This window comes from Agelaius phoeniceus, chromosome 3 (assembly GCF_051311805.1).
Source record: "Agelaius phoeniceus isolate bAgePho1 chromosome 3, bAgePho1.hap1, whole genome shotgun sequence".
Lineage (NCBI taxonomy): Eukaryota > Metazoa > Chordata > Aves > Passeriformes > Icteridae > Agelaius > Agelaius phoeniceus.
In genome coordinates, this window is record NC_135267.1 from 26,999,252 (window position 1) to 27,026,001 (window position 26,750).

Here is a 26,750-nt window from a genome sequence, read left to right on the forward strand (position 1 = left end):
CGAAAACCCAGGCATTGAAATTTTTGAGTCTCCAGTGCATGAAACTCTAGAATTATCCAGCAATTTTTTTAACTTAAAATTATCCTGAATGGTAGTCACTCTTGAACAGTATAGAATTTCATTTCCATTTTCTTTTGCATCACAGGTAAGAACTACTTACCTAAGATTATTTGTGAAGGTCCTTGTGAATGCAGAAGGGCTCACGTAGATTCAAGGAGAAACTCAGCAGTGAGATTCCTTGAGGATTACTAGTAGTATAAACTACATCATGCTCAGAAAATACCTGGATTTGAAAATAGGTGGAGGTAGATACCTTAGAGGCTAAGTACCTGAAAACCAGTCTGGGAATAAATACTGGTTTCTCTCTTTGCTCCAGAAATAGTGATGGGGTAATGCTGCTGCACACATTTTTTAATGACAGTGTGTGGTTGTTTGGGCATTTGTCTGGAGAAAGGGAAATCTGACTTCTAGTTATAACTGTGCCCCAGAGGATCACAGAACAGCAGTATGGTTTAGGTTCAGAACTCTGGATATAATTTTGTCCAGTCCAAGGATTTGTAGGTGTTGGTTGGCAAAAAACTCAACCTGAGCCAGCAGTGTGTGCTCACAGCCCTGAAAGCCAATTGTGTCCTGGCTGCATCCAAAGCAGCATGGCCAGCAGGGCAAGGGAGGGGATTCTGCCCCTCTGCTCTGATGAGATGCCAACTAGAGTGCTGCATAAAGTTGTGGTTCCCCCGCATATGAAGGACATGGAACTGTTGGAGCAAGTCCAGCAGAGGCACTGGAGCATTTCACTAACAAGGTCAGGCTGGGAAAGTTGACTCTGTTCACCCTGGAGAAGAGAAGATTTTGTGGAGACCTCATAGCAACCTCCCAGTATCTGAAGGGGGCTGCAGCAAAGCCAGAGAGGGACTCTTCATCAGGAACTGTAATGATAGGAGAAGGAGGAAAAGCTTCAGGATGAAAGAGTAGGTTTTGATTAGATACTGGGAAGACATTCTTTACTGTGAGTGTGGTGGGGCACTGGCACAGGTTGCCCAGAGAAGATGTGGATGCTGCATCCCTGGAGGTGTTGTTCAAGGCCAGGATGGATGAGCTCTGAGCAACCTGATCTATTGGAAGGAGGTGTCCCTGCCCATTTCTGAGGTGTTGGAACTAAGTGATGTTAAAGGTCCCTTTCAATCCAAACCATATTGTGTTTCTGTGATTTTCACACACACACACACGGGCCAACCAAGGATAGCTCATAAATGCTTGGATTCCTTTTCCTTAGCCTGGGTATATTTCAGGAGGAAAATCACTGAATAGAGAAGGAAGGATGTTCACTGTATTAAGAAATAGTAACTTGTACCAGAGTTTAAATACTTTTTCCAGTTGCTAATCTGCCAGTGATTATGATTTGTGATTATCATGATTTGCCTCCCTAAGCCACTTCTCATATAAGAGATCTCTTATTTAAAAGCTGTCTGCCACCACTGTTCGTCACTTTTTTTCTAAAACTAAAATCTGAGCTGAGAACATAAATAGCAATTTGAGTTCTCCAGGAGGATTAAGCTCGGGGATGCCTGAACTTTAGGTCCCAGACAAGTGTGGTTAAGGGAATTCAGACAAAACAGCAAGTGTATAGCAACAAATTTTATCCACTTGTGAACACTTTTACACTAAACTTCTGGTTTTGTTTTTTTCAGATGTCTAGGCCTGTCGTGAGATATTTTCTGTTTTATATTCCTACGTTTAACTAATAAAATTCAACTAAATGGTGCAATATAGGCAACCAACCATCCTCAAAGCCTATGTATTGTAGAAGTTTTTGGATAATTATGGAGGATGTCAAAAAAGGGACTTTGCAACTTGTCCATAAGATGTAAATTGTAGGTGATGAAGAAGCCCCTGTGGTGTACTGTAGATTGATTTTCTGTTTAAAATATTAACTTGTCTTCTGTGCACTAGTTTGCATACGTTTAAAAGGCAGCGTGGTGCTTTCCACCACCCCACAGGTTATGTCTATTGCATTTGTAACATACCAGAAGCAATTATTATGGCATTAATACACTGATGTGATGGAAGTAACTGTTCCCATGACAAGATTCTTCAACATTCCCAAACATTTATTATCTATTATCTGACAAACCATGTGGCTTTTATTTTTCTTCACACAGAAAAGAAAGAAAATAAAAGGAAAAAAAAAAGAAGAGAGAGAAAGAAGTAGGAGGCAAAAAATGGTAAAACAGAAGAATAACACAGCAAAACAAAAATAACTTAAAGAATGAAAACAAGGCAAAGAGATAAAAGGGAGGAATATCAAGAAGCAGGTGGTGAAGCAAACAGAACAGTACAGAAATGAAGAAAATATAATTGAACTCAGAGAAAATACAGTCAGATCATATTTTGAAAGTGCTTACTTTCTGTATCCAGTAGAGATATCTCTAATTTCAGTGCAATATGCAAACATAAGATAAACTTCATACAGTACATGCAGGGAAATTTTATTGAGTCTGTCATGCCAGGTGCAGTATGTTACAGAACACTTCAACAGAGAAATGCTTAATATCAGATATGCTACAAAGTGAGCAGATTCAAAGTTATGAATGAAAATCATTTAAGTGCACTCCACCTTTCTTCCTTAGGCTTACAGGAAAAGTGAATCATTCAGAATTAAATAATTCAATTTGTGGTGATGCCTTTTCCTGGTCTTAGAAAATTGAGAGCCAGACACAGTTAAGGGATAAGGGTTTTTACCTTGGTGTTTTAATAAGGATCCTTCCTTATTGGTGCACCACTTCACCAAGGTGGAGTGTGCCACAATGCACACACACATGATAAATCAGTGTACAGTTTTATAGACTTTACAAATCAGCATATCTAGCAAGGATGCCCCAATGGGAGGCCTGGATGAATGGTGTGATATTCCCCCCATCTGTCAAATTCCCCCCTGGATGAGCCAAATCTTTAGTTTACAGGATGTGTTCTACAGAGATACTAGGTTTGGGATCTTGGTTTCCCAAGATAATGTGGGGTTTTCCAGCCTCCTACTATGAGGCCTTTAGGATGTTTGGTCTCCTGGCCTAACAAAATACAAGGTTATGGTAAGTTACTAGACTTAAGGAATTACAAGTATGCATGCTAAGAATACTGAGGATACATTAAAGTTGTATAGAAGGTACATAAAAGAAAAGGCAAAAAATCATTTGGCATCAGTGGGATTGTAATGATGTAAAGGATCCAAATAGAGAAGATATGAATATTGCAGAGAAGCTACATTTAAGTGAATGTTACGTGTGATCATCATCACATTATATAAGTTTGAGAATTAATTTATCCAGTAAAAAATTGAAATTCAGTCATAAGAGATAAGATGATGGACTAATGTTACACTTTGACAAATCAAAAAGTTTAAGAGAGAATTGCTGGTGTTTTTCCGGGTCATCTAATATAACTCAATTATAAAGTAGCCAATCTGCTAAAAAACCTGCTGAGAATCTAAACTGCAGAATATGGACCTTTATTTCATAAAAAAAACCTTTTCTGAGGCAATAATTCTCAGTATCCACTAAACATGGATTTCAGTATATGAAAATATTGGGAAGAAGGTTTTGAACAATATATGTTAGAAGATAAAAGAGAACTGGTTGACCCCATACATTTGGATTTTAAGTGCACTTTTAAAAAAATCATCCTGGGAAGATTTTGAGGAGTCAAAGTAGTAATCAATGAAAAATAAAATAGTACTTTGGATCAGAAGCTAGACAAATATGTTTTAAAGAGAATAAAAGTATTGTGATACTTTGACTTGTGTCCCTCCCTGTTCATACTTGTTCAGATGCAGTCCTCATGGGTTGCAGTAACAAGAGTCTATGGAAAGCATTGAGACAGAATGATTTCTCAGAAGTAATAGTCAAAAGGGATTGTTTAGTGCCCATTTACTTCACTACTTTCTTTAAAGCTCCAGTGTGTTTTCTTGAGTAGAATTCTGAAGACCAGAAAAAAATAGCAGAAGCCTGAATATGGAAATAGAGGATTCACAAGGACTTCTTTTTTTAATAGCAGATCTCGCAGCAGTTGGAAAAAGGTCTAAATGGTGGACTTAAAACTTTCAATTAGTTAAAAAATGAAAAAATGCTCTTAAAGAAGAATCATCAGTTTTGAGTACCATGTCCAGGAAGTAAATGCATTTACAACATTTCAGATGCACATGAAGAAGGAGGTTATGGAAGCAGTCTGACATTTCAGACTTAATTCTAGAAAATTACACTATGGTTTTCTCTGGTAGAAAAGCCTGCACTACTATAGGGAATTCATTAGTACTTGAGAGAAAGTAGTCCATTAGTTCCCAAATATTGCAATATTTGAAAGACTTCTGGAGTTCTTAATTGCATTTAGTGAGATAAAACTCTAGGTTTTTCTTCCTTAATGAAAAAAATTAAAAATATATTCAGCAAGTAAAAGTTAAACTGAGATTTAACAGAAATATTCAGTGCAATCCAGGTGACTTTTTCTTGGAAATAAAACAATCAAAAAAGAAGTAGCTATTAAAGTCTGTGATTTTTGATCCCATCTTTAGCTGTTGCTAAGGAAGCAGCTTTTAGTGCCAGATACAATAAACAGCATTTGGGTATCCTGATTCCATGAATTTTTTTTAAAATGCTGAGACAGTCAAGGGTTTGTGGGAAGTTTTTTTTGATATTCAGTATTTTGAATAGATACTCATGGTTTGACTGGTTGTTCCTCAATTGAAGAAGACTAGTTTCATGGTTTTTGTTGTGTAGATATTATTTACTGACAATAATTATATATTGTTTTTCACTATTGTTGTAACATGAGACACATCTGAGCATGACCACACAACAAGCCTGATCTTGCCATCCTAAATTTTCTAGTAGTTACTTGAGGGAATTAGGCAACCTTCTTGCTATGGTTTACTGTATGTACTTTTTAAAAGTACCTGCCATAGGATGGCAGGTGGCCCATCTAAGGCTAGGCTGTGGATGATTATCTCTGATATCAAGAATAAGAACAAATGAATCTCATTCTATTTCTGCATAGCCAAAGGATTAGGATCTTGTAATTTGTGTAAATACAAGAATTTGAAAAATTACAAGAAATAGAAGAAATGAAATAATAGGCTTTGTGCTGCAAGGTATCACAAAATGAAGCCGTTGACTATACAGAGAAAGATTTTTACTCTGTGGACTTAGTTTTTAATGGGCCTTTTAGACATTGGCTGATTTAAAGAACCATCACCAAAACCTGCAGCCCTTCCTCAAGCAAGCTCCCAGGACTACACATTTGAAATTCTAATATAAATTTTGTAGGCTAAATATTTTGCACACAATTATTAAAGTAATAAAAATAACAATATGCATAAACTGTGTTTGTGTTCATTTCAATACAGAGGTTGTTTCCTTTCTAAAGCACTATTATTGTTTAAAGTGTTATTTATTTGCAGGAAATGGATAATTTAGTGCCTTGCCCTAACTCCTTACTTGAGCAGTTGAAAAAATACTACCAAAAATAATTTTAAGGGGTTCAAATTGTATTTCCCATTTTTACTGGCAATTTACAATTTATGTAGTGGGCATAAATCATTGGCAATACTTGAATCTTATGAAAAATGTACTCAAACAGTTGAAACTAAACTTTCAGCTTTTGCATGTCTTACTGTTACTACAGCTGCACTAACATTGACTCCATCATCATCCAGAAAATTTATGTTGTCAGCTGTCACATTTAAAATCTGTAGCACAGTCCACAGTTTTCTAAATGTTTACTAAATCAGTTCAAATGTTTATGAAGAATTGAAATGTTGCATATGGTCTTAGAAGTTGGGTCATTTATTAGCATCATAAAGGGGTGGGGTTCTGTTGGTTTTTGTTTGGGGTTTTGACTTAGTTTGGGAGTTTTTTAATACATGCATAAAAACTTTACAATAACATCTGGGACACACTCTGTGAAGACACTCAGCCAAATCAGTTATGAACTGTGTGGTCAGCTAATTACTACTGTGTGTCTTTTACATGTAAAGTGACACAAAATTTGTGCTGGTTTTAAATTTGCGGCTAGCAATGCATGATTCAGGTCCTATTAAAAATATCACAACTTCAGAGATTAAAAATTAAGTCTTAACAGCCAGTATTGATAAAAAATTGTGGGAAATGGTAATTGGAAGTAGTCACTTGGATTCTCCTTGTGTATCATGAATGTATGTATGAAGAAAATGTTAAGTAAATTCTGAATAAGGTGGTTTCTTCCAAGTTAATGTATTCCATTAAGCAAGATTCTTCTAAGTTTATTTATTCCAAAATTTAAAAAGACACAGGAATGAATTGCAATTAGTACGATAGAACAGTGTAAAGGAAGTAAGGACTGGTATTTTTCTTTCTTTTCCAAAAATGGTGCTTTGGGTCCTGACCATGACATAAAATCAGACTATCTCATTCTGAAACATTCAATAGTATATAGGACTTCCTTATTCCTAACAAAAAATGAACCAGGGATATAAGCCTGAAAGGTTGTAATCTTTTCCTTTACTGAAAAGTACGTCTCCATGGTCAGCAACTAAAAGCTGCATTTATGTCCCAGACCTGAAAAATGTTCATGTGAACAGTCCTTTTAAGGCCATTTGTTCAAATGTGAATGTGTATGCAAATATTTAGAGATTCAGCGTTAAAAAAACAGATGCAAATGATTGCAGTAGAATACCTCTAGTGGCATTTCCTTACAAAGCTGCTGCTTCATAAATTAAAGCACATGCAATCACACATTAATTATGAACTGTTCTATGTAATTCCTTTGTTTATGTCCTATGCCTTTTAAGAGAAAGTTGTATGATGCAGTTCGCAGTACATAAAAGCACGTTGAAATGTATCACTATTTGGCTTACATCTGTGTTTGTACAGAATTCAAATACTGGTTGATATACTTGAAATATAGCAATATTTTTTCCTTGAGAAATAGATAACAAACCAACTATTCTGTGTATTTTTTAAAATATTTTTATTATTACCACCTTTTATACTATGCTATAATGATGCTTACAGGTTGCAACATACTTAATTCTTTGTTGATTATAGGAAATAATTATTGGTTCATTTTGATGCTAATATATATTAAACAAAATATAATCAAGACTTAAAGAATTTATTTTAGTTATCTTTGTCTTGTGCTAATGATATCAGGATTTTTTTTGGAAAAGAAAGATGTGGAAGAATAATTTTTTTTTGTTTTAATGTACTTGCAACAAGTGGTTTTAGAAACTAATAGTGAAGTCTGTTTTGTTTATAAAGACACATCCTGATTATCGAAAACTCCTGTTTATCAAAATAATCACATATTTATAATTCAGTTCAACAATGTTCTTTTTTTCTTCTTTTATTACAGTCCATCCTAAGTAACTTGAGATATTTGGATGGCCTTACAGTAGCAAATCTTTTAGATGTGATTAGAAATACCATAAGAGGAACTCAGCAATTCAGTTTTGCACAAATCACACAGTTCAAAGCTGTGTGCGTCTTACAAATACAGACAGAAACTCAGAACTCATATTTTCTGGTATTCTGGAATACTTAGGGCTCAAATAAATGTTTCTTCACATTGCTTTAAATTGCCCATTTTAAAGACTACACTGTGTAGTTTAGCATACTCACAATTATTTTGAGAATATTTTGACTTATACTATTATCACTTTTCTAGATAGTAAAACCAGTGTAACACCTTCATGTCACTATAAGTGAGCCTATAGTTGGGGTTATGGAAACAACAAAATGTAGATGAGCATTTAATAGACTTGGAAGGAACACGATTTTGTATGTGAATGGTAAAAAAATCCACAGGGTTATGCAGTATTAAGCCAGCTGGAATCAGTGCCCTGGAGAGGTTTAAGGAGCCAGAGATTGCTGGAATAAGGGATGTAGTGAATGTCTCTGTACTGGGAACAGGTTAAGAGAAGGACCTTGGAGCCATTGTACTGTCTCTATCATACTGGATGATTGCACTATGTGAAGGTTTTCCTGAGTGGTGTGCTTGATAGTATGTTACTGACAGCTCCATAGGTAACTAGAGAGAGTTATTGAAAGTTAAGTGGTTTAGTGGCCCTTCATTATTGTAACAGCTTGGTTACTTTTTAGAGAAGTAACTATTTTGTAGAAAGTAGTTCAGCATTTTATCATAGTTCACAATTTAATAGTGTTTTTTTGGCATTTTGGCATTTAAAAATACTAACAAATATTTTTTCTGTAGTATTCACTGTGAAAAGCATACATATTACTTTTAACTGGGCACTGAATACATGGAGAGATTGTTTCTTTTTTTTCTTTTTTTTTTTAGGGGGAGGGGGGAGCGGAAGGTTGTTTGGGGGGTTTTTTGGTTGTTTTAAAAATCAAATGTGAAAGAAAGATCCTGGCCTTATTTACACATTTTGGACTTGGCTTGGAGATTCTATTTCTGGAGGAATCTCCTTTTTCTCTCTCTACTTCTTTGTGTTTTTTCTCTCCCTACAGCAAAGACTCCCTGGTTTTAATAAATGGTTTTCTTTGGAAAGAGACAGAATAGATCAACCTTAATATTATGAATTCACCAAATGATAGGCATGTACATTTTAGCACAAACATCCAATAAAAATAAATACATCTGCAGTGAACATGGTAAATTATATGCAAACTTACACTATAATAATAAACAGGAAACAGCAGCATCTGAGTCTGCAACTGGCTTCTCAGGAGGCTTCATGCTTCCAGCTGTGGTAGCAGCTGTGGAACTGGCTCTGGGACTCCTGCTGAAACAAGTTGACAAAGGGCTGATTACAACATGGAGTTCAGTTTTTGCTTGGATTCATTTTCCCTTTAACACACTTTGGTTAAGAAATGTTTGCTCCTTTACCCTGTTTGTGGTTTTATATCTTTCACTTCACAGACACTGGGCTGATGTGGTTATCACCAGTCCTAGTGACCTTGATCATGGGGACCTTGTGCTGTCTATACCATTTGTGGAACGTTGAAATTTGGTTTTAGCATACTGGAAGAAATTGAAAACTCTCTTCCTCTTCCTTCTCCCTCCCTATCCCCAGAGGCTGTTCAGCATTTTTGCGCAAAATATTGCACAGTCAAGTTGTTGTGTGGTTTTTTTTATTTTGTTTTTGTTTTATAAGCATAGGAAACAATTTAGTAGAAGAGTGAATGATACTGATCTGCAATGAAATCTGCAGACAGATGAGAGACTCTTCCAGGGTAAACTCTTCCAGGTGAAACAAGTAGAAAACTTCTTTTTAACACTTTTACTTAAAGGCAAGGATTCTGATTTCTCAAAATCTGAGTAAGCAAACCAGCACATACTTGTGTGTTGCTAAAGCATCGTGTATCAATGTGTTCACGTGCAAGTCCTTCTTTCCATCTCTGGCTTCATGGGCTCTTTTCTTTTTTCATGTGCTAAAGACTTAGTTAAGCTATGTCTGGCCTTGATTCAGCAAAGATTTAAGCTCATACTTAGAATTAAACACTCTCATTGCAGATTCCGCTTTGTGAACTCTTAGATATTTGCTTCTGCTCTCATACTGTGGAGTGTCTCTGGTGAATATTCTGACACCGGAACAGTCTCTTTCATTATGGTATATTTTTCAGTTTCACTCCTGCTATCTTTTTAGAAAACAGCTGTATTCTCCAACTTAATTGAATTCACAAATTAAATCCCAGTTGCCTCTGTAATTTATTGCTCAAGCTCTTCTCTTTCCTCTGCTGCTTTTCTTCACATAAGATCTTTCTTTTTCTCCTAAGAAAAATAGATACTATATCCTCTTCCTTCTGTCCTTTCTCCTCCACTGTCAGAGCAGCAGAAGTTTCTTGTCTACTTTCCATCTGTACCCTTTCCACTTGCCCCAGTGACCCCATGTTCTGTTCTTCCTCTTATTTCTTCCCTCCCTTATTCTCTTTCTTAACCTCTCACTGTCCTCTGGCTCTTTTCCACTTGCAATATAAGCAAGCATTTGCCTCTTAAAAATTGCACCTTTGACCCTCCTTGGTCCTTCATATCATATCTCATCGCCTATCTCTCCTTCATTCCTAAGCTCATTGAAGGCGCTGTTTATAATTACTGTCTAGGGACCCTCTTCTGTGATTCCCTCCTATAACTCCTACACTTTGGCTTCTGTTCCTTGCTTGCAACTGCAACAACTCTCACCAAACTCCCTGATGACAAGATCTCGGAAACAGTAGTCTCTCCTCATTCTTCTTGATTTGTCAGTAGTGTTTGCTGCAGTTGACCAGACTGTTCCTTTAACTTATGTCTTCTGCTGCTCTTTGTGGCTCTGTTTTGGTAATTTTCTTCTTTCCAAGCAATTTTGCAGAATGTCCTTCAAAGTTGTTTGGCGTGTTGGAGTTATGTGGGTGGAGGTCTTGGGGCTCTGATTTGGTTGTATTCTCTTGTGATTTTAATGCCCTTTGGATTCTTTCATACCCAAAAATAAAAGAAAAATGTAACAGCCAAATTTATGTGTAGATAACAGATCTACCTTTGTATTGAAACATATTTCCTCACACATCCACTTAATGGTTAGGAAACACACAAATGCAATTACAAAACATCCCACACAGCACTGCCTTAATTCTAGATTTCCTGGTAAATACTCAGACTGGACACATGATTATTTTTGCTCTTTCACACAGACGTGCGTGTGTGTTTTCACATGCTAGGCACTCTGTACCCCACTAGCAGTACTCAGTGCTTGCCTGCCTATGTTCCAGCTTGCATGGAGTTTTCTGCAACTGACTCAAATTGTATTTCATTTCCTATAAAAATACAGTGAGATCTTTTCAAAACTAATTCCACAGGGCTTCATCTTAGGCCCTGTGTTCTTCAACATTTTCATAAATGACTTGGACACAGGACTGGAAGGGATACTAAGCAAGCTTGCAAATGATACAAAACTGTGAGGAGCTGTCAACTCCCTCAAAAGCAGGGAGGCCATGCAGAGAGACAATGACAAATTAGGGGGCTGGGCAATCACCAGCCATATGAAGGGAATGTGCCACGTTCTGCACCTGGGATGAGGCAAGCCTGGATATACAGACAGACAGAATGAGATGCTGGAACCAGTGCCCCAGAAAGGGACCTGGGAGTCCTGGTCAATGGCAAGTTGAATATTTGTCAGCAGTGCCCTGACAACCAGGGGGGCCAACCCTGTCCTGAGGGCATCAGGCCCTGCCAGCATTGCCAGCCAGGCAAGGGAGGGGATTGTCCCTCTCTGCTCTGCCCGGGGGTGGCCTCAGTTGGAATATTGTGTGCGGTTTTGGGTGCCACAATACAAGAAAGATATTTGTGAGCGTTCAAAGAAGGGAAACAAAGATGGCAAAGGGCCTGGAGGGGGAAGCTGTATGAGGAGCAGCTGAGCAGCTGAGGTCACTTGTTCTGTTCAGCCCGGAGGAGACTGAGGGGAGACTCACTGCAGTTACAACTTCTTCATGAGGGCAAGAGGAGGCCCAGACACTGATCTATTGTCTGTGGTGATCCGTGGCAGGACCCGAGGGAATGGCCTGAAGCTGTGCCAGAGGAGATGTAGGTTGGATATTAGAAAAAGGTTCTTCACCCAGAGGGTGGTTGGGCACTGGAACAGCTCCCCAGGGCAGTGGTCACAGCATCAGCCTGACAGAGTTTGAGAAGCATTTCTACAATGCTCTCAAGCACTGGGTGTGACTCCTGGGGATCGTCCTGTGCAGGGTCCAGGAGCTGGACTCAATGATCCTTGTGAGTCTCTTCGAGTTCAGCGTATTTTGTGATTCTGTCTGCTATTTTATATCCTCTATTAAAAATGCTTATCCTGATGTATGTCTGGAGTGCGCTTTGCTCTTTTACAGCTGCATTTTAAGTATTTAACTTTCAAATTTAATGTTATCACCACATCTCTACTTTTTATTCCAACTCATTAAGTGAAAATATTAGATAAAATTCTGCCAAGCTCATTCTTGATGAACTCTACTGAAAATTTGTTTTTTTTCATTCTTCACAGGACTTTGTTGTCTATCTGGTAGGAAATTCTTTTCCTGTCAGATTCTTTCAGTAATCCCTATTTTCTGCAGTTTAATATTGAATATCTGATGCCCAGATAGATTATATCAACCATATTTTCCTTGTTTAAAATGTCAGTCTGGTTGCAATGGTGTAAGTATGCAGAGAGTTCATAATCTCAAACAGATTTGTGTATTGTAGCAGGCAGATTCCTCAGGTCACCACATACTTTCATACCCCAGCAGGCCCAGCTGAATTATGTGAGCTCAGGCAAGTTTCTGCTCTCTGGTGTGAACCACAGGGAGTATTCTGTTGTTCTCGAGATACCTTTTGGCCTGCTTTTACTTTTGTTTGCCCTACTCCATCCCAGATGTTGTTCATGCCACATTATCACTACCAAATGCATGTCTTCTTGATCTGACATATGCAACCATTAGGAACCTGTAAAGATATGTAAGTAAAGGGAACATGTGCACATACATACTATATGTTCTGCATTTACTTAGAATTTAGTACTGTTCTTAATCACTTCATAAAAAGTGCTGTGGCTGATATTGAAAACAATTTCAGTAGATGTATGCAGTCACTAGCTCTAGGCACCATAGTATTATGTAAAAAGCAATCCTTTGGGTCTGAAATTCTTCACACTTAATTTCATTTGAAAAACTGTATGCATAAAAAAATTAAGGAAATTATCCTGAATTGCTTTTCAGTTATGTGTCACTGAAAATCAGGACAGTGTTTAAGTGTTAACAGTAGCCACATTATCTTTAATGTAGATATGAAAATTCAGAATTTTGGAATTTAAACAGTGACATCTAAATTGGGGCTGGTAGTTAATGAATTCAGTGGCCAAGTTTCCAAAACCTGGTTTTCATAATGACATATAGATAATTGAAATCATGCCTAGTAGGCATCTGGATTAAAATTATGAGCAGGATGTAATGGACCCAACCACTTTTATGGAAACAAAATTCATTTCCATTTCTTTGTCAGAGCTAATCAAGCTCTTTCTAGATTTAAGGTTGGCTTCATTCTTGCTCTTACTTCTAGTAACATGCCTTCCTATAAGGGATGGAATATGCTCTATGTATTAAAATATGGACATTTTTTCCACAATTTGTTTTTGCCTGTTACTGATCCTGATTTCACATTCTATCAATCAGTTTCTCCTTCAACTGCAAAGAAACAATACATCCTTTACCCCACAGACCTTGACTACATCCAAACTGGCATCTGTTCAATCCCTTTTGCATTATACAGTGTATAATTTTACATTATATCCTTCAGTGTTGAGCGAAAGGGAATGATGGGAGATCGATGAAGGCTCTTGTTCTCCTATTAAGCAGTTGAGCAACCTCCCACTGGGACTGGGGCTCTGCAGGCCCCTGTTGTAAATCCTTTTACAGTCACACTTTTGATTTTGACTGGATGTTTCTGGTTAGTTTAATCATATTCCTGATCAATTTAAGATAAACAATTAGAAGTTTAATTAGAATTTCATGGGTCTTAATTGTCACTAAAAAGAGGAATTTAAACTGAATTCTATGCTAATAGAGCATTAAGGCTGAACAACGGAAGTTTGGTTGTGGCTTTCAGTTTTTGTTCTTTGTGGAGCCAATAGCTGCTGAGGGACACAGTTTGGCTTCTCAGTTTCTTCTTGTCCCAAGGCATGCCTAAATTACAGCTTGCAATGGAGCTATAATTCTTCTGAGGCACTGGGACAGAAATGCCAGTAGAGAGGGAGCATGAAAGGTTCCTCATTCACCACAGTCCTGATGACTTATGTCCTCATTACAGTTCTGATGAGATGGTGGGGCTGTCAGAAGTAGTCTGTGTCCATGGTTGCTATGATATGGATAGTATTACAAGGAATAAAGTGATATCTTTCTCTGAATACTTCGTGAGGGCAAGGCAAGGCCAAGTTTGAGCTGACTCTTGTAACTTCAGATGGAAATCCCAAGAAAAACCAAGTCTCCTACAACACTGTAAACTTGGCCACCTTGCCAGTCCTTTAAAACTCGTAACATATACTGAGCATAAATAAAGATTTGCATTGCTGTTTTGTGATCTGAAAGGAAAATTGATAAACCTTTTTTTGTCATCTGATGTAATTTTAACTTTTCATTCAAATCTTTATGTTGATTGGTTTATGTGTTCGAAATTATATTTAATCTATTTTTAATGTAACATGGATGAATACATACATACATACATACATTTATATAAATATATATAAACCAAAATATTGTGTGTTCTTTTTGTTACAGGTATGTGTCCTGTGCCTTGGGATGCCCATATGAAGGAAACGTTGTACCAGATAAAGTGGCAGAAGTAAGAGTTTCTGGCTTGTCTTTTTAATAAATCAGAAATATATGGAATTATCTCTACTTAATCATAAAAAGATCTTTAATGGATAAAATTTAAGGAAAACAAGCAAAAAACCTAGCTAAAACTAAAACTTGGTGCATAACCTCACTTAGCCATATACAGTCAAATGTGAGAAAAATAGCATATTTTGATTGTTATCAGTCATGAGAAAAAATATTATGTAGTATTTCACCTAGCAAGAAGGTAAGAAATTACTTAAGAAAATAGACTCAAGCACATATGTCAGTGGACTATGTTGTACAAAAGGGTTTCCTGCACAGCTTTTTGCTTTTTAAATCCATTTTATGCTGGAATAAGCACACTGTGTTGTCATTGTGCTTCTGGTGAGGGTCATGTGATGGACATGAACCAAAACTCACCTCCAATATGATTTCTTAAATTGCTCTACTGCCATGATGGAATAAGTTGCACCTTCCATCCCTGCCCCTTTTCCTCATTTAGAATATAAGATAAGGAAGAAGATACTTTAGTCCAGCCCTTTTTCCATAAGAGAGATGAGTGAAACAGAAGTATAAAATTTTGCAGGAAGGTAAAGAGGGCATCAAAACTTAAATGGACTGGAAAAAACGAAAGTGGAGTAAAAATTCCAAGAGGCTTAAGACAGAACATGCTAGCCTTCCACCTAGAGACAGACTTGTCTTCTCTGTTACACTTAATCACCTATTTTTGTCGATCTAGCAGAATATCCAAACCATTATTTTTTAATTTGTAGCACTAGCAACTAGTCAACATTTGCCTGATGTATTATGTTCTGTGGGTGGTTTTCAGGTCCTGTTCTCTGCATCTTCTTCTAGTCTACACTCCAGATGGAATTTGTGATAATACTTCCCCCACAGCATCCACACATACTCAGACTCTTTGGAAAAAAAAAAAAAAAAGCTGGAAGGTTGTCAGTATTTCTAAATGTATTTGTTGTAATATGAAGTGAAGGTTAGAAATCACACAGCTTTAGTTAGAGCAGTGATGACATACTGCTTACGGTGTTCCCGAAAAGGTTTCTTTCCATGTGTTGCTTGTTTTTTACTGAAGAAAGCTCCTTTTACTGAGAAGAGCTCCTTCTCAGTTTGCCCGTGGGATTGCTATTTGATGTTCCAGACCTGCAAACTTTCACTACACAGCTATTTTATTTTCTATCTTCATCCTAATAAGTGTCATCTTGTGTACCTGTATACCACTGTGTATGTGTTCATGATAAAAGCTACCACATTAAATTTATTAATTCCATCCCTGATTCAGCAAGCACTGCTGCATATATGGAAGCATCTGAGAGCTTTTGTATAAATACATGCACAGAATCAGCATGACCAAAATTACTGGCTGAGTTGCTAAACTCTTTCAGAGAGCTGCTGCTCTGGTCATCATCTCTTTGGGATGGGAGCATTTTGACTCCCATGACTGTGTATTGCAATCAGCAGCTATGATTGAAAGGTTTAGACAGTTTCTTCTCCAGTCAGTAACAGTGACCATTTTCATTTCTTTTAAGCAAAATATTTTTTAACTGAAGCAAAAACCAATTAGAAGAGGTGAATTATTTCAGACTACATGCATTATTACAGATTGTTGCAGACTACATTAATTTCTGGCATACTAGATATGTAACTGCTTTACACATAGTTATCAAGTGAGTGCAAAATTCAGATGCCTTCAGACTTCTGGAATCTATCAAATATATTTGTATGGTTCTTTCTTTAAAACAAAAAACAAAATAAGAGTTTTCATATCCTAAAATAAATTGCCTAGTCCTGTTACTCTGCTGATTCTTGAAAGGAAGTCATTGCTTAACCATTTATCATTTTGTCATTTGAGTATTTCAACTTTAGGCAGATAAAGCTTGAAAGTTTTCAGAAATACTGTATAACATCCTTGAAGGCAGTTCTATAATCCATTATCATATAACCGCATCACATACTTGGCTGTTTTTGTCTTTCTGCCTGCTTATTTCTTTCTTTGGCTTCCTTTTAACTTAAAGCAGTGAATTAATTAAGTTAAATATTATACAGGACACATTCTGACTAAACTATAGAAAATGTACCTACTCTTGTTTGAATATTATTGGATCATTAAAGTTTCCCTTACAGCACAAGAACTGAAGGTTTTTTAGATTGTTAGTTACTTAAAATAATCAATAATTGGATTATCGGCTTTTTTTGTGTTCAATATAGGAGTATAGTTTCTGATATTTCCAGGAGTAGGACTGTTCACATGCCTTAGAGATTGCAGTGCTGGTTCCCCAATTCCAATTTTGATCAATGCTTGGTGTCAAGCAATGTTTCCAAACGGAAACTCATATGCATAGCAAAATAGCTCAGTGGTGCAGAACACAACCCTGTTCAATCAACAAAGCTGAAAGCTCACATTCACATTCACATCCTGATTACGTAGAAAAACAGTGTGTTCTCTTCTCCCACACTCTCCTCCCAAAAATCCACATTGAAAACTTACAAAACTATAGCTCACAAGCTGCCTTCTACTATGGTAGAATAGAAAATTCAGTACCAAAACTCCCATTCTGCTTCCAAGCTATAAATAAAATTTAGATCTCTTTTTCAGTTTAGGTTGTGATGAGTCAGTGATGATGCTCAGCTTGTTAAGTTTCATCCTCTCTTCTTCCATCTTTCAGAACTCTGCATTTAGGAAACTGAAAGACCTAAGGACTGAGCATGAAAAAGAAGTGAATGCAATATGATTTCTAGCAGTTTATATAGTCCAAGTTATGACTAAAATACTTACTAGAAAAACTTTGAATTGTGCATTAAAAAGAAGAGGGGGGAAGTGCAGTACATTTCTTTGCCCTGGTCTTGAAGAAACACTAAGGTTTGGGATTTAACTGACTGTAATCCACCACTATCTGCAGATGATCCTTTTTCTTTCTTACAACAGTAGTCTAGTTAAAATGCCTGCCATGTATTGATGATATAAAAATATGCTGTGAGATGAATCCCTTTTGCATTCCAGTGAATGTCCCTTTCTTAAAATGTATGTTGAATTTATGTGTATATTAACCAGGAAATCTGACTTTAAAGCACAGTTTTACCACACTTGCAATAGTCATAGCACTTCCAAACCTTAAACAGGATGATTCAGACTATTTCTTTTTTTCAGCTGTTCTTTGAATTAAGTGAACAGCAATATTAATCCAGCGCTTCCGAGACTGCTGGTGCAGCACTTTGTCTGCTTCCTCAGACATGCTCACAGCAATCCCACTGATGGAGCCCTGGAATTGTTTTAACAGCAGACTGCAGTGTGACTTAAGATGTCTTTTTGGAAGAGGGTTGTATTTTTTCATCTCTAAACAGTTAGTTTCTAAACTGGGATTCCGTTCCAGTGGAGTGGTCTTTTGAGATCTTTCATACACAGTGAGGAATCCTAAAGGGGACAAACATATTGAGCAGCTGAAAATAAGGTGGAATCTTTCCAAATGAATCCAACAAAAATAAGATGGAAAGCGCCTGCATTCAATTCCTGAAGCAGTATTTTCAGTGAAAATATGATTTTGTGCTTCTGAATGTGTTTCTCTCCATGCAAAAATTATGAAGCCAGACCTCACTTTTCACTCATGCAAAGAACTTCTTGAAGACGTAATTCCAGAAATATTTAGGGCTCTGCTTACATAAGTAAGACCTATTTGTATATAGTTTTGTTTTATACTAAGAAAATTTTTAAAACTTAAGGACCAGAATGTTAATTAAGTTGCAGTTTTCCTTTGTTAGTATTTTAATTTGATTTCATGAAAAGCAAGCAAAATTGATATTGCAAAATTAATGTTGACTGCAGGACATTAAAATTTCAGATTTCATTGATTCTTTTAAGTGCCAAGAGAAAGAAAAATGAGATTTTTTGTTAATTATTTATTATCTTTGTTGACTTCATGTAATATGCAAACAAAAGAATAGGTCCTTACCCTGCACAACTTGTAAGCTGAAAAGTACATGGAGAAAACCTAACAGCTGGGAAGTCCCCAGAGAGAAGAAAATATTAGGAAAGGACTTGACAGAAATTAATTCATAATTTTTAAATTTTGCTCGTTTGGATAACATGGGAGAGTCAGAAAGCAAGTTTTTGATGGATTTGACTTGGTTAGCTATTCCACATACAGAATGTAGCAGAACTATAATTTTAAAATAAGAGGATCTGTGGGATGTTCTTCTTCTATGGCGCTTTTCAACAATGAATATAGGTTGTCTGATAAATAGATCCACCTCAGTAGGTCCAAACCTAAAAACTGTACAGAAGTATGTCTTTTATAGTGTTTGTTCTTGACCCTATATTATACTCTTTCATCTTGACCTCTTGGTGTTTTTCTGTTTCCAATCAGGTATCTAAGCGGCTGTACAGTATGGGCTGTTATGAAATCTCTCTGGGAGATACAATTGGTGTGGGGACGCCTGGAAGTATGAAAAAAATGCTGGAAGCTGTTATGAAAGAAATTCCTTTGAGTGCTCTTGCTGTTCACTGTCATGACACGTATGGCCAGGCATTAGCCAATATCCTCACAGCCATGCAGGTGACTTGGTTTTTCCTTTTATAATATACAATAATAGTATTCTTAGTTTAATTCAATGTGCAATTTTTAAAAATCCTGCCATTAAAGAAATCATTAGAAGAGCAAAAAGGCACTCACTAAACTTTAGGAAAGTACTCCTCACACATCAATGAGATCTGGTATTATTGCTGTTGCTTTTACCAGGAAATGTCAAACCTTATATATTAATTAACCTTCAGTTCCATGCAAAATCACTAAGAAACAGTTATGATTATTACATTTCATTGACATTAGATGAAGGAGGGACATTAAATAATTCTTTTCTGATATCTCAGATTCCAGTTTTCTTAGGAACAGCTGTATTTTTGTTTTCCACTAAACTAAAATTTCTGCTTTGTAGATGTGTCTAAAAATAAAATAAAATAATGCATAATTACATCTTTATTTCAGATGGATAAATCAAAAATATTGGTAGTTATGTACACAGAATATTCTAGATAATTTTTTCACTATTCGTATGCCTTCATCATTCTTTTTTGTTTATCAGTTATGCCTTCCAAGTAAGATTAGCAACAACTTTATATCTTATTTAATCAGCTTCCAAATCTGTGCCTAAATTATCAGAGTTAATTTGCATAAGAGATTTAGAATAGGAAACAATTCAGAAAACAGACTGCAAGTTCTAATGTAGTTTTTGTCAAGATACAATCTTGAGAAATATCTTAAAATGCCTATGCTTTGCTAAGGAGAACTACTTTTACTAAGCGTTACAGAGTCATTAACTATTTACAAATTGTGGGCCTTTATTGTTCTATTTTATACTTAATGGTGTCTTCTGTTTCCATGAAATTCAGGCAGTCATTTTGAAGGTCAAAGTTTCCTTTGTCTGACTTGTTATTTTGGCAGAGCTCATATTATGTTATTTAGCTACAATTGTGTTAGCAGTGTTAGTGGTATACGCTACAAGAAGGAACAAGGAAAGTTCCAACATGGGAATCCACAGGTATTTGATTAAATAGGGAATGACAAAATCTGGTAAGAAAGGTTCTAACTTTTACTCACAGCATTCACTATTCACCCTTACTCCCCTTACTCACTTTTACTGTTACAAATGTGTGTGTATGTACCATGGGATAAATAAATTGTTAATTTCACAGTTAGGTTCAGTTGCAGATGCAATAGCTAAAAGCATGTAAACCCCTGAGCATGGGAGGAGTTGGTCATAAAAATACTTGAAGCATTGTTTTTCAAATCCTCCCTTTAAATAATTGCTGTCATGGTGCCTACTAAACACTGAACAATGGCTATGCTTTGTTAACTCCAGCATTTGTTGTAAGTAATTCTTGTCTCATGTTTACCTCTTGTTATCTTTTTATTTAGTTTGTAAACCAATTGTGTAAGAGCTAAAGGAAAAAAAATCTCTTAGGTACCTAATGTGCAGTTTAGGATAATTAACATGCAAATTCAAGAGAGCAAAAGACTTAAAAATAAATTCCTATGCAACCTTCTCATATTTCTGGGAAGGCAAGGGTGCCTGAGACCCACCAGTACATGTCTAAAGGTGCAGTGGTTTTGGCTCAGCTTAACTTGTCATAGGGTTTGCCAAAAGTCCTTGATGAAGCAGGCATTACACAGCCTCTCTGACTGGCTTTGTGCAAGCAGCTCCTTGGCTCACATAGAAGAAGATCCCCAGGCTTTTGGATCCTCAAAGAGATCCTGCACCTCACAGCGTCCTCTCTTGTCTCTGGTCAGAAACCCAAGGCAGCTAGCAGGGAATTATAACTCCTTCTAAAGCAATACTCCTTCTAAGACAGAGACTCCTAAATTGCAGGTAAGCTGTGTGGTGAAGTGCTAAAGCTGGTTTGTCAGAGTGCCCAGGTCACTTCTAGTCCCTGCTGTCAGCCTTGCCTGCTTTCCTTTTTGCCAAAGATACAGGAATGGCAGAGCACTGGAATAAAACCCCTTGTCTTTAACTCAGCTGCTGTTTCCTAAACCAATTCTTCTCAGACACAATTCCTTTCCCTTCCCCATTTATGGGTCTGCGTGACCGACACAATATTTCAGCAAGAGTGAAATGTGTTTGGGGGGTCATAGAAATAATAGGCTATAGTTATTGTTTGAAAACAAGTTTAAAGATCATTCAGCAGACAAATTACACTCTTCCTAAGACATTGCTGAACAAGCCCAGGCTGAGTACTGTTGTATTGTATATTGTATTTCTTAAGAATTAATGAATGACAGCTGGAAAGCCACAAATCACTCTGCACTAATTCAGGCATTGCTTCGATGGGAGATCTCCTAGGAGTGGAAAGAGTTGCTGGTAATTCAGTAAGTGATTTTTTATACGGATCACATTGTTTCATGCAGGATTATACTACCCAGAATGTTTTCTTTCGTTTGGGGCTGATCCAAAGTCATCTAGAACTGACAGGCCGTATCTGTATGAGAAATTAGGAGGGCAGGAGTCTTGAAATTTCAGTATTCAGTTTTATATATGTTGTTTTAACAAAAGGATAGGTAGTGAGAGATGGGAGAGAGATTAGCCAACTTTTAAAACATAAGTAATTTTTTAAATTGTTGATGCAAGTAATACAGATAGAAAGGAAATTCACTTCATTTTATGAAAATAATCCGTGCAAAAATGTGAGGAACATGAAGTGATGCTTTGAAAGAAACCAGTAAACATTTAAAGTAGAAACATGTCTGGCTCTTGGTTACATGGCTTAATATAAAACTACCGGAGTATAGAATTTACTAAACAGACAATTCAGAAGATGGGAAATGATGTGGAGATCTAGTTAGAGGTTATGGTATTTTGAGTAAAATGTGTGCATTGGATAACGTGACAAACACATAGTGTAGCTAACAAAAATAGTAAAACATTTATAGGAAATTGTTACAGACCTCTAAGGAAGGGTAAAAAGATGGGTCAAGAAACTTCTTTCTGGAGAGGCCCTGGTAAGGGAGACCTTACCTTCTCTAAGGAGATTTGAGTTTCATTGACAATTGACTTCTGCTGTACGTACAGAAGTGGAAAGGGGCGTGGAAAGGAAAGTGTTTAATGGAAGTGTTAAAGAACTCTTTTCCTGGAAAACTTTGTAGTTGCCAGAAATAGATTTGTCTGTCTTTATAACATATATTCAAACAAGAGAAAGAGGATGCTAAGAGGGAAAGAGGATATTTGTCTGGCTGTAATACCTGAATAAAAGAAACAACCACATGATTGTCCCATAGAATTTTATCAAATACAAATTGCTATCCTAATTCATTAAAATGAGCTGATCCCTACACTATGAGGATCAAATTCTAACTTAAAGAAAACAATTACAAAACCCTAATGACATAGAATGACCAAGGATTTTTACTACCTTGTGTAATCATGTTCACCCCACTGGACACAGAGAGAGGATTGAGGTTGATTACATGCCAAATGAAACTGCATTTTATGAGTTCTATTTTTTTCCAGAAAACAGGATTTTTTTAAAATATCAATTCCCTAGTTTAGTACCAAAATCAGAATTTATCAAGCTTTTAATTAAACTTCCAAGGTTCAGACTGCAAAATCCAGATTTGAGGTTTTTATTACAAACATAATATGCTCCCTTTTCAAAAGCTTAGAATATTTAATAACATTTTATTAATTTCTTTGAGATCCTTGAATTTTAAAGATGAAATAAACTTAAGAGAAAAGTAAATCCAAATAAAAATGGCTGACTGCTGACCTTTTCCCTGCATCACTTAACTAAATTGATTCTAGTCTCTTGGTGTATGCTGGAGACCCTAACTAAACTGCATGTTTTTGTGCATCCAGTTTACTTTTGTAGTAAAATCTAGGTTGACTCAAAGGCACTCAGGATTGGCCTGGCTGTTTTAACTGCCAGAAACAGGAGAGGAATCTGAATGTAGGTGCTGAAGTTCCTGGTTTATTAATTTACAAGTATCATTTTTTACAGGAATAGAGCTTACAACAGCCAGCAGAACGAAATCGTAGAGCCTAAGTTAAGCAGTTAAAAAAATCCTGTGTTCAAAATTCCCTCCTCCATGATTTACATGAACGTCCATGCAAAACATTAGATGAGATGAATTTTCCACCCAAAACCATCTCCTGTTTTTTTTTTTTTTTTCCAAATACAGGATTTGATTTTTATAGCTGTTGAGCTTGCTTGAAGTCAGAAGCTTCAGGTGCAGGTTAGAGGCCAGCTTGCTGCTGAGATCTCTTGTCCAGGAGCTGCTTGCTGCTAAGGATCCTCAGTGCAGGCTCCCTCTCCATCTGGCAGTGGCTGTAAACCTGAAGCTCTGGTGCTTGGCCCTTGCCTGAGCTACTCTGCAGCAGTATTGCGATTGCTCTTGTGCCATCTGGTACCTCCCTGATTCTCCTTCTCATCCTCACCTGCTGGCTTCACTTACTGGCTTACCCCCAGACCTGGCTAATCTTGTCTGGTCCTGGTTATTGTGTCCAGAGCTGATTCCCATCTTGAATCTCTGACTCAGCTTCATGGCTTTCTTTTTCTAGTGATGTTGCTGCCACTGCCTGCCTGGCTATGGCTCTGGACTCCTTGCTTGCCTTCTTCTAGGGAGTTGTCTGTCCTTGCTGTGATTCAGGACAGTTGAGTCTTTAGAGAAGGGAACCAATAACTTGAGCTTTAAGGATGGCTTTTCATGGCAGGTGGTGCTGAGTGGGTGCTGAGAGCTGGCAGGTCTCATGTGCTTTGATGTTGGAGCTCAGCTGGAGGCTTTGTCTTGCAGAGGCAAGATATTCCTACTCACTTAAATTCAGAAAGCATTTCCTGGTGTCTGGGCGTACACAAACCCCTAACAGTTCTCCACTTGCAGCTCTATTGGTAAAAAAACAGACTCAAGAAAGCCTGAGAAATTGGTGTTGGTGTCTGACAGCACTTAAACACCTCTCTCAGGTGCCAGATTATGTTTGATGACATTTTCCTCTTGAGTTTTCAGATCTGCATTTTTGTGACTGACTTAAGAGAATATACCTGTAATGCCCATAGTGATGAATTTCCAAATAAATGCATTATACGTAAGAACACTTCTGTGCTAGAACATTCACTGAACATTCATATCCTGCAGTCAGTTCTATCACCTTGGATTTGTCTGGCATATTTTAGTAGATAACTACAAGGATGAGGGCTCATCCTAGCTTATCCCAGTGAATGAGTAGTAGTTACAGCTAGAAGCCAAGTTAGATAGCTGAATAGAATAGAGGAGTGATAAAATAAAATAATGGTAAAATGGCATGAAAGTATGGATAGAAGTGGTGGAAGGCTGAATGAGAAAAAGGCAAATACATGAGTATAGTTATTCCAGATAAATTGCTTCAGGGTGTCTGTTGGTTATTCATTATGTTTTTACTGAATTATACATACGAATGTGTATACAGTCACCAGTTAATCTCTTGATTTAAAAACAAGCAACAGGATAATTTTTTCAAGTACAGTTTTATGAAACTATGTTATAAAAAGTGATAAGCACAATACCTTTAGTTTTCATGAGTTTTATGTACTGATCAAGAAAGAAATAAAAAAACCCAATACCTTATCATTCTTCATTTGTAAGCAACGTTGTCTTTTTATTCCCTGAAAAGCACAGTCATCCAGAGATACAGTGCAGTACAATGAACTGACACTTCTGTTTTAAGGCAGAGAAGATAGATAGGTAACTGTGAAAAAGTGTGAAGCCCAGCATGTACTCATTGTGCTAGGAATTCCTCCTGTAACAGTGAATATGGACCTTTTAGCTGAGGAAGCTGGTCCAGCCAGATTCATCTGTTGCTACACACATCAAAAAATACTGTCAGTTCTGTAGTAACTGACAAAAAGAGCTTGTATTGACATGCCAAAATTCTTGTTTCATTAGTGCATTAAATGATACTAGCATTCTGGAGTTTTTTTCAGCAGTGTGCTGGGGCACTCACTACCTGGCAATTAAATTATTTATATCTGAACTAAATTTTAACAGAGCAAAAAATAATCATGACAGTTCAGTTAAAATGTCAACACTGTCTTACAGGCTGTTTTTCTAAGCTAATAGAGAGATACTGTATGGAATTAAGGAGGTATAGGAGACAGGAACCCTAACATACATCTTGGGTTGTCCTTTCCTAATTTGACATGTCACTGTATTCATGGCTTTTTCTTACTTTTTATTATTTTATTTGTAAAACAGAAGTAAGGCTTATCTCTTTTACTTTGTTCAGTGCTAGGAAAAAAACAGAGGAACATCATCAGACAAGTACAGATAGATTTTGTGAAGAATTAAAACTTAATTTTTGAAATTAAAATTTAAAAACAGAATAGATTTCAACTTTTCAGTAGAATGTACTTTTTAGATTAAAAAAGCTAAAGTATATGAGTGAGAAAATGATCAAAATACTTATGTTCCTAATCAAATTATCTGAACCCTGTAACCTTCCATTTCTTTTGTCCTGCACAACCTGGCACTCTGAAGACATTATGAAGCACAATGTGAGCATAGGAGAGGCTTGCCATATAGAAGTATGCTCATATTTGGGGATATTGAAAAAAAAATTACTATGCTTGCATTCCTATTTTGAGGAAAGCATAGAGATGGAAAGGCTTCAGCAGACCTCACAAGTTTGCTTTCCTCTGCTGTTTACAAATATATGCCAGGAAACTGCAGAAGACTTAACAGAGATCTCCAGAAACTAATTTCAAGGTTCAGATAGGGAAACATGACCAAAAATTCAGCTTGACTGAGGGTAGCTGTACAGAATTCAGGAAGGGCTGGTCATGCTTCAGTATTTTGCTGGAATTCTTTGAGGCAATCACTGCCAAAGAAGACAAAAGGATGTACAATGGCCAACACATGCTTTGATTTTTTTAAAAAAAAATTTGCAGTTTTCTGCAGTGGAAGTTCATATGAAGGTGTGGAGGCATGTAATAAGTGGAAAGTTGGCTAAAGGGCAGGAAACAAATGGAATTATGAAAAGGAACTTCTTTAAGCTGGAAACCATCCATCAACAGAGTTGTGGATATATTGGCTTGTGCATCCTAGGTTTTGCTGCTTAAGTGAATAATTTGAAATACTGTTATGCTCATGTTAAGGGTAATTGTTCTAACTTGTAGAATTTAATTTTTTTCAAATTTTAGATTTGAATTGTGAGAAACAGGATAGCTAGCCCGATTTGTAAATGGAAATCTGTGTAATATTCTAAAACATGCAAAAGAAAATGTTTGAGATCAAACATAAGAGAATGGGAATACACAAAATTTTAGGTAAAGCAAGAGACTTTACTGCAACATGCCTGTTTATTTAAGGATATTCCCATATTTCTGCTTTTGGATTTTTCTAAGAATTAAATTATCCAGGGCACTCACTGGGTATTTTCTGGGTCTGAAAATATAAACAGAATTTTTGAATTGTTAGCAAACTAGGCAAAATGTTGTCAGTAAAATAAAACTCCTTAGAAAACATCAATTTACCTTTTTGTTTCTGTTTCCTTTTATTCCCCCTTCCCTGTGGAAATGACATAGCACTTAGCTAAAGCTAGCAATTAAAAAAACAGGTGTTGGAGACAAAGAAGTACATGATATTGGGAAGGCATGTGAGTAGAGTTGTTTGAGATTGAAAGCTAAAAAGACAGGTGAATAATACTCTGAAAGCAAATAAGTTAGGGGGAAATGGCAGGTGAATTATGCAAAAGTAGCAGGCTGAAGAAAATATTCATTTTCTTCCTCTGAAGAAAACTTAAAAAGAGGGTGTCTAAGAAAGTAGGAAAAACCCTTGCATTCAATCAAATGATATTGCTACTGTGAGCAGTCAGCTAGTTACTATTGTAAATGAGAAAACATACTGCACAAATGTATAAATCAGACATACATATGGGAAGAAAATGAAAACATAGGCATTC

The 26,750-nt window shown here is 36.6% G+C and overlaps 1 protein-coding gene across 3 annotated transcripts in view; it reads left to right on the plus strand.

The window, feature by feature from the left end:
* Nucleotides 1–26,750, plus strand: part of HMGCLL1 (3-hydroxy-3-methylglutaryl-CoA lyase like 1) — a 76,627-nt gene that overhangs the window by 27,778 nt on the left and 22,099 nt on the right. For 2 of the 3 annotated variants that reach the window (XM_054629518.2, XM_077174956.1), the window contains 2 exons: nt 14,262–14,325; nt 18,698–18,886. In XM_054629518.2, the coding sequence (XP_054485493.1) occupies nt 14,262–14,325; nt 18,698–18,886 (253 nt within the window). Of the gene's footprint in view, nt 1–14,261; nt 14,326–18,697; nt 18,887–22,999; nt 26,321–26,750 lie in introns of those variants that run through there. The other variant, XM_077174955.1, reaches the window with a different exon arrangement.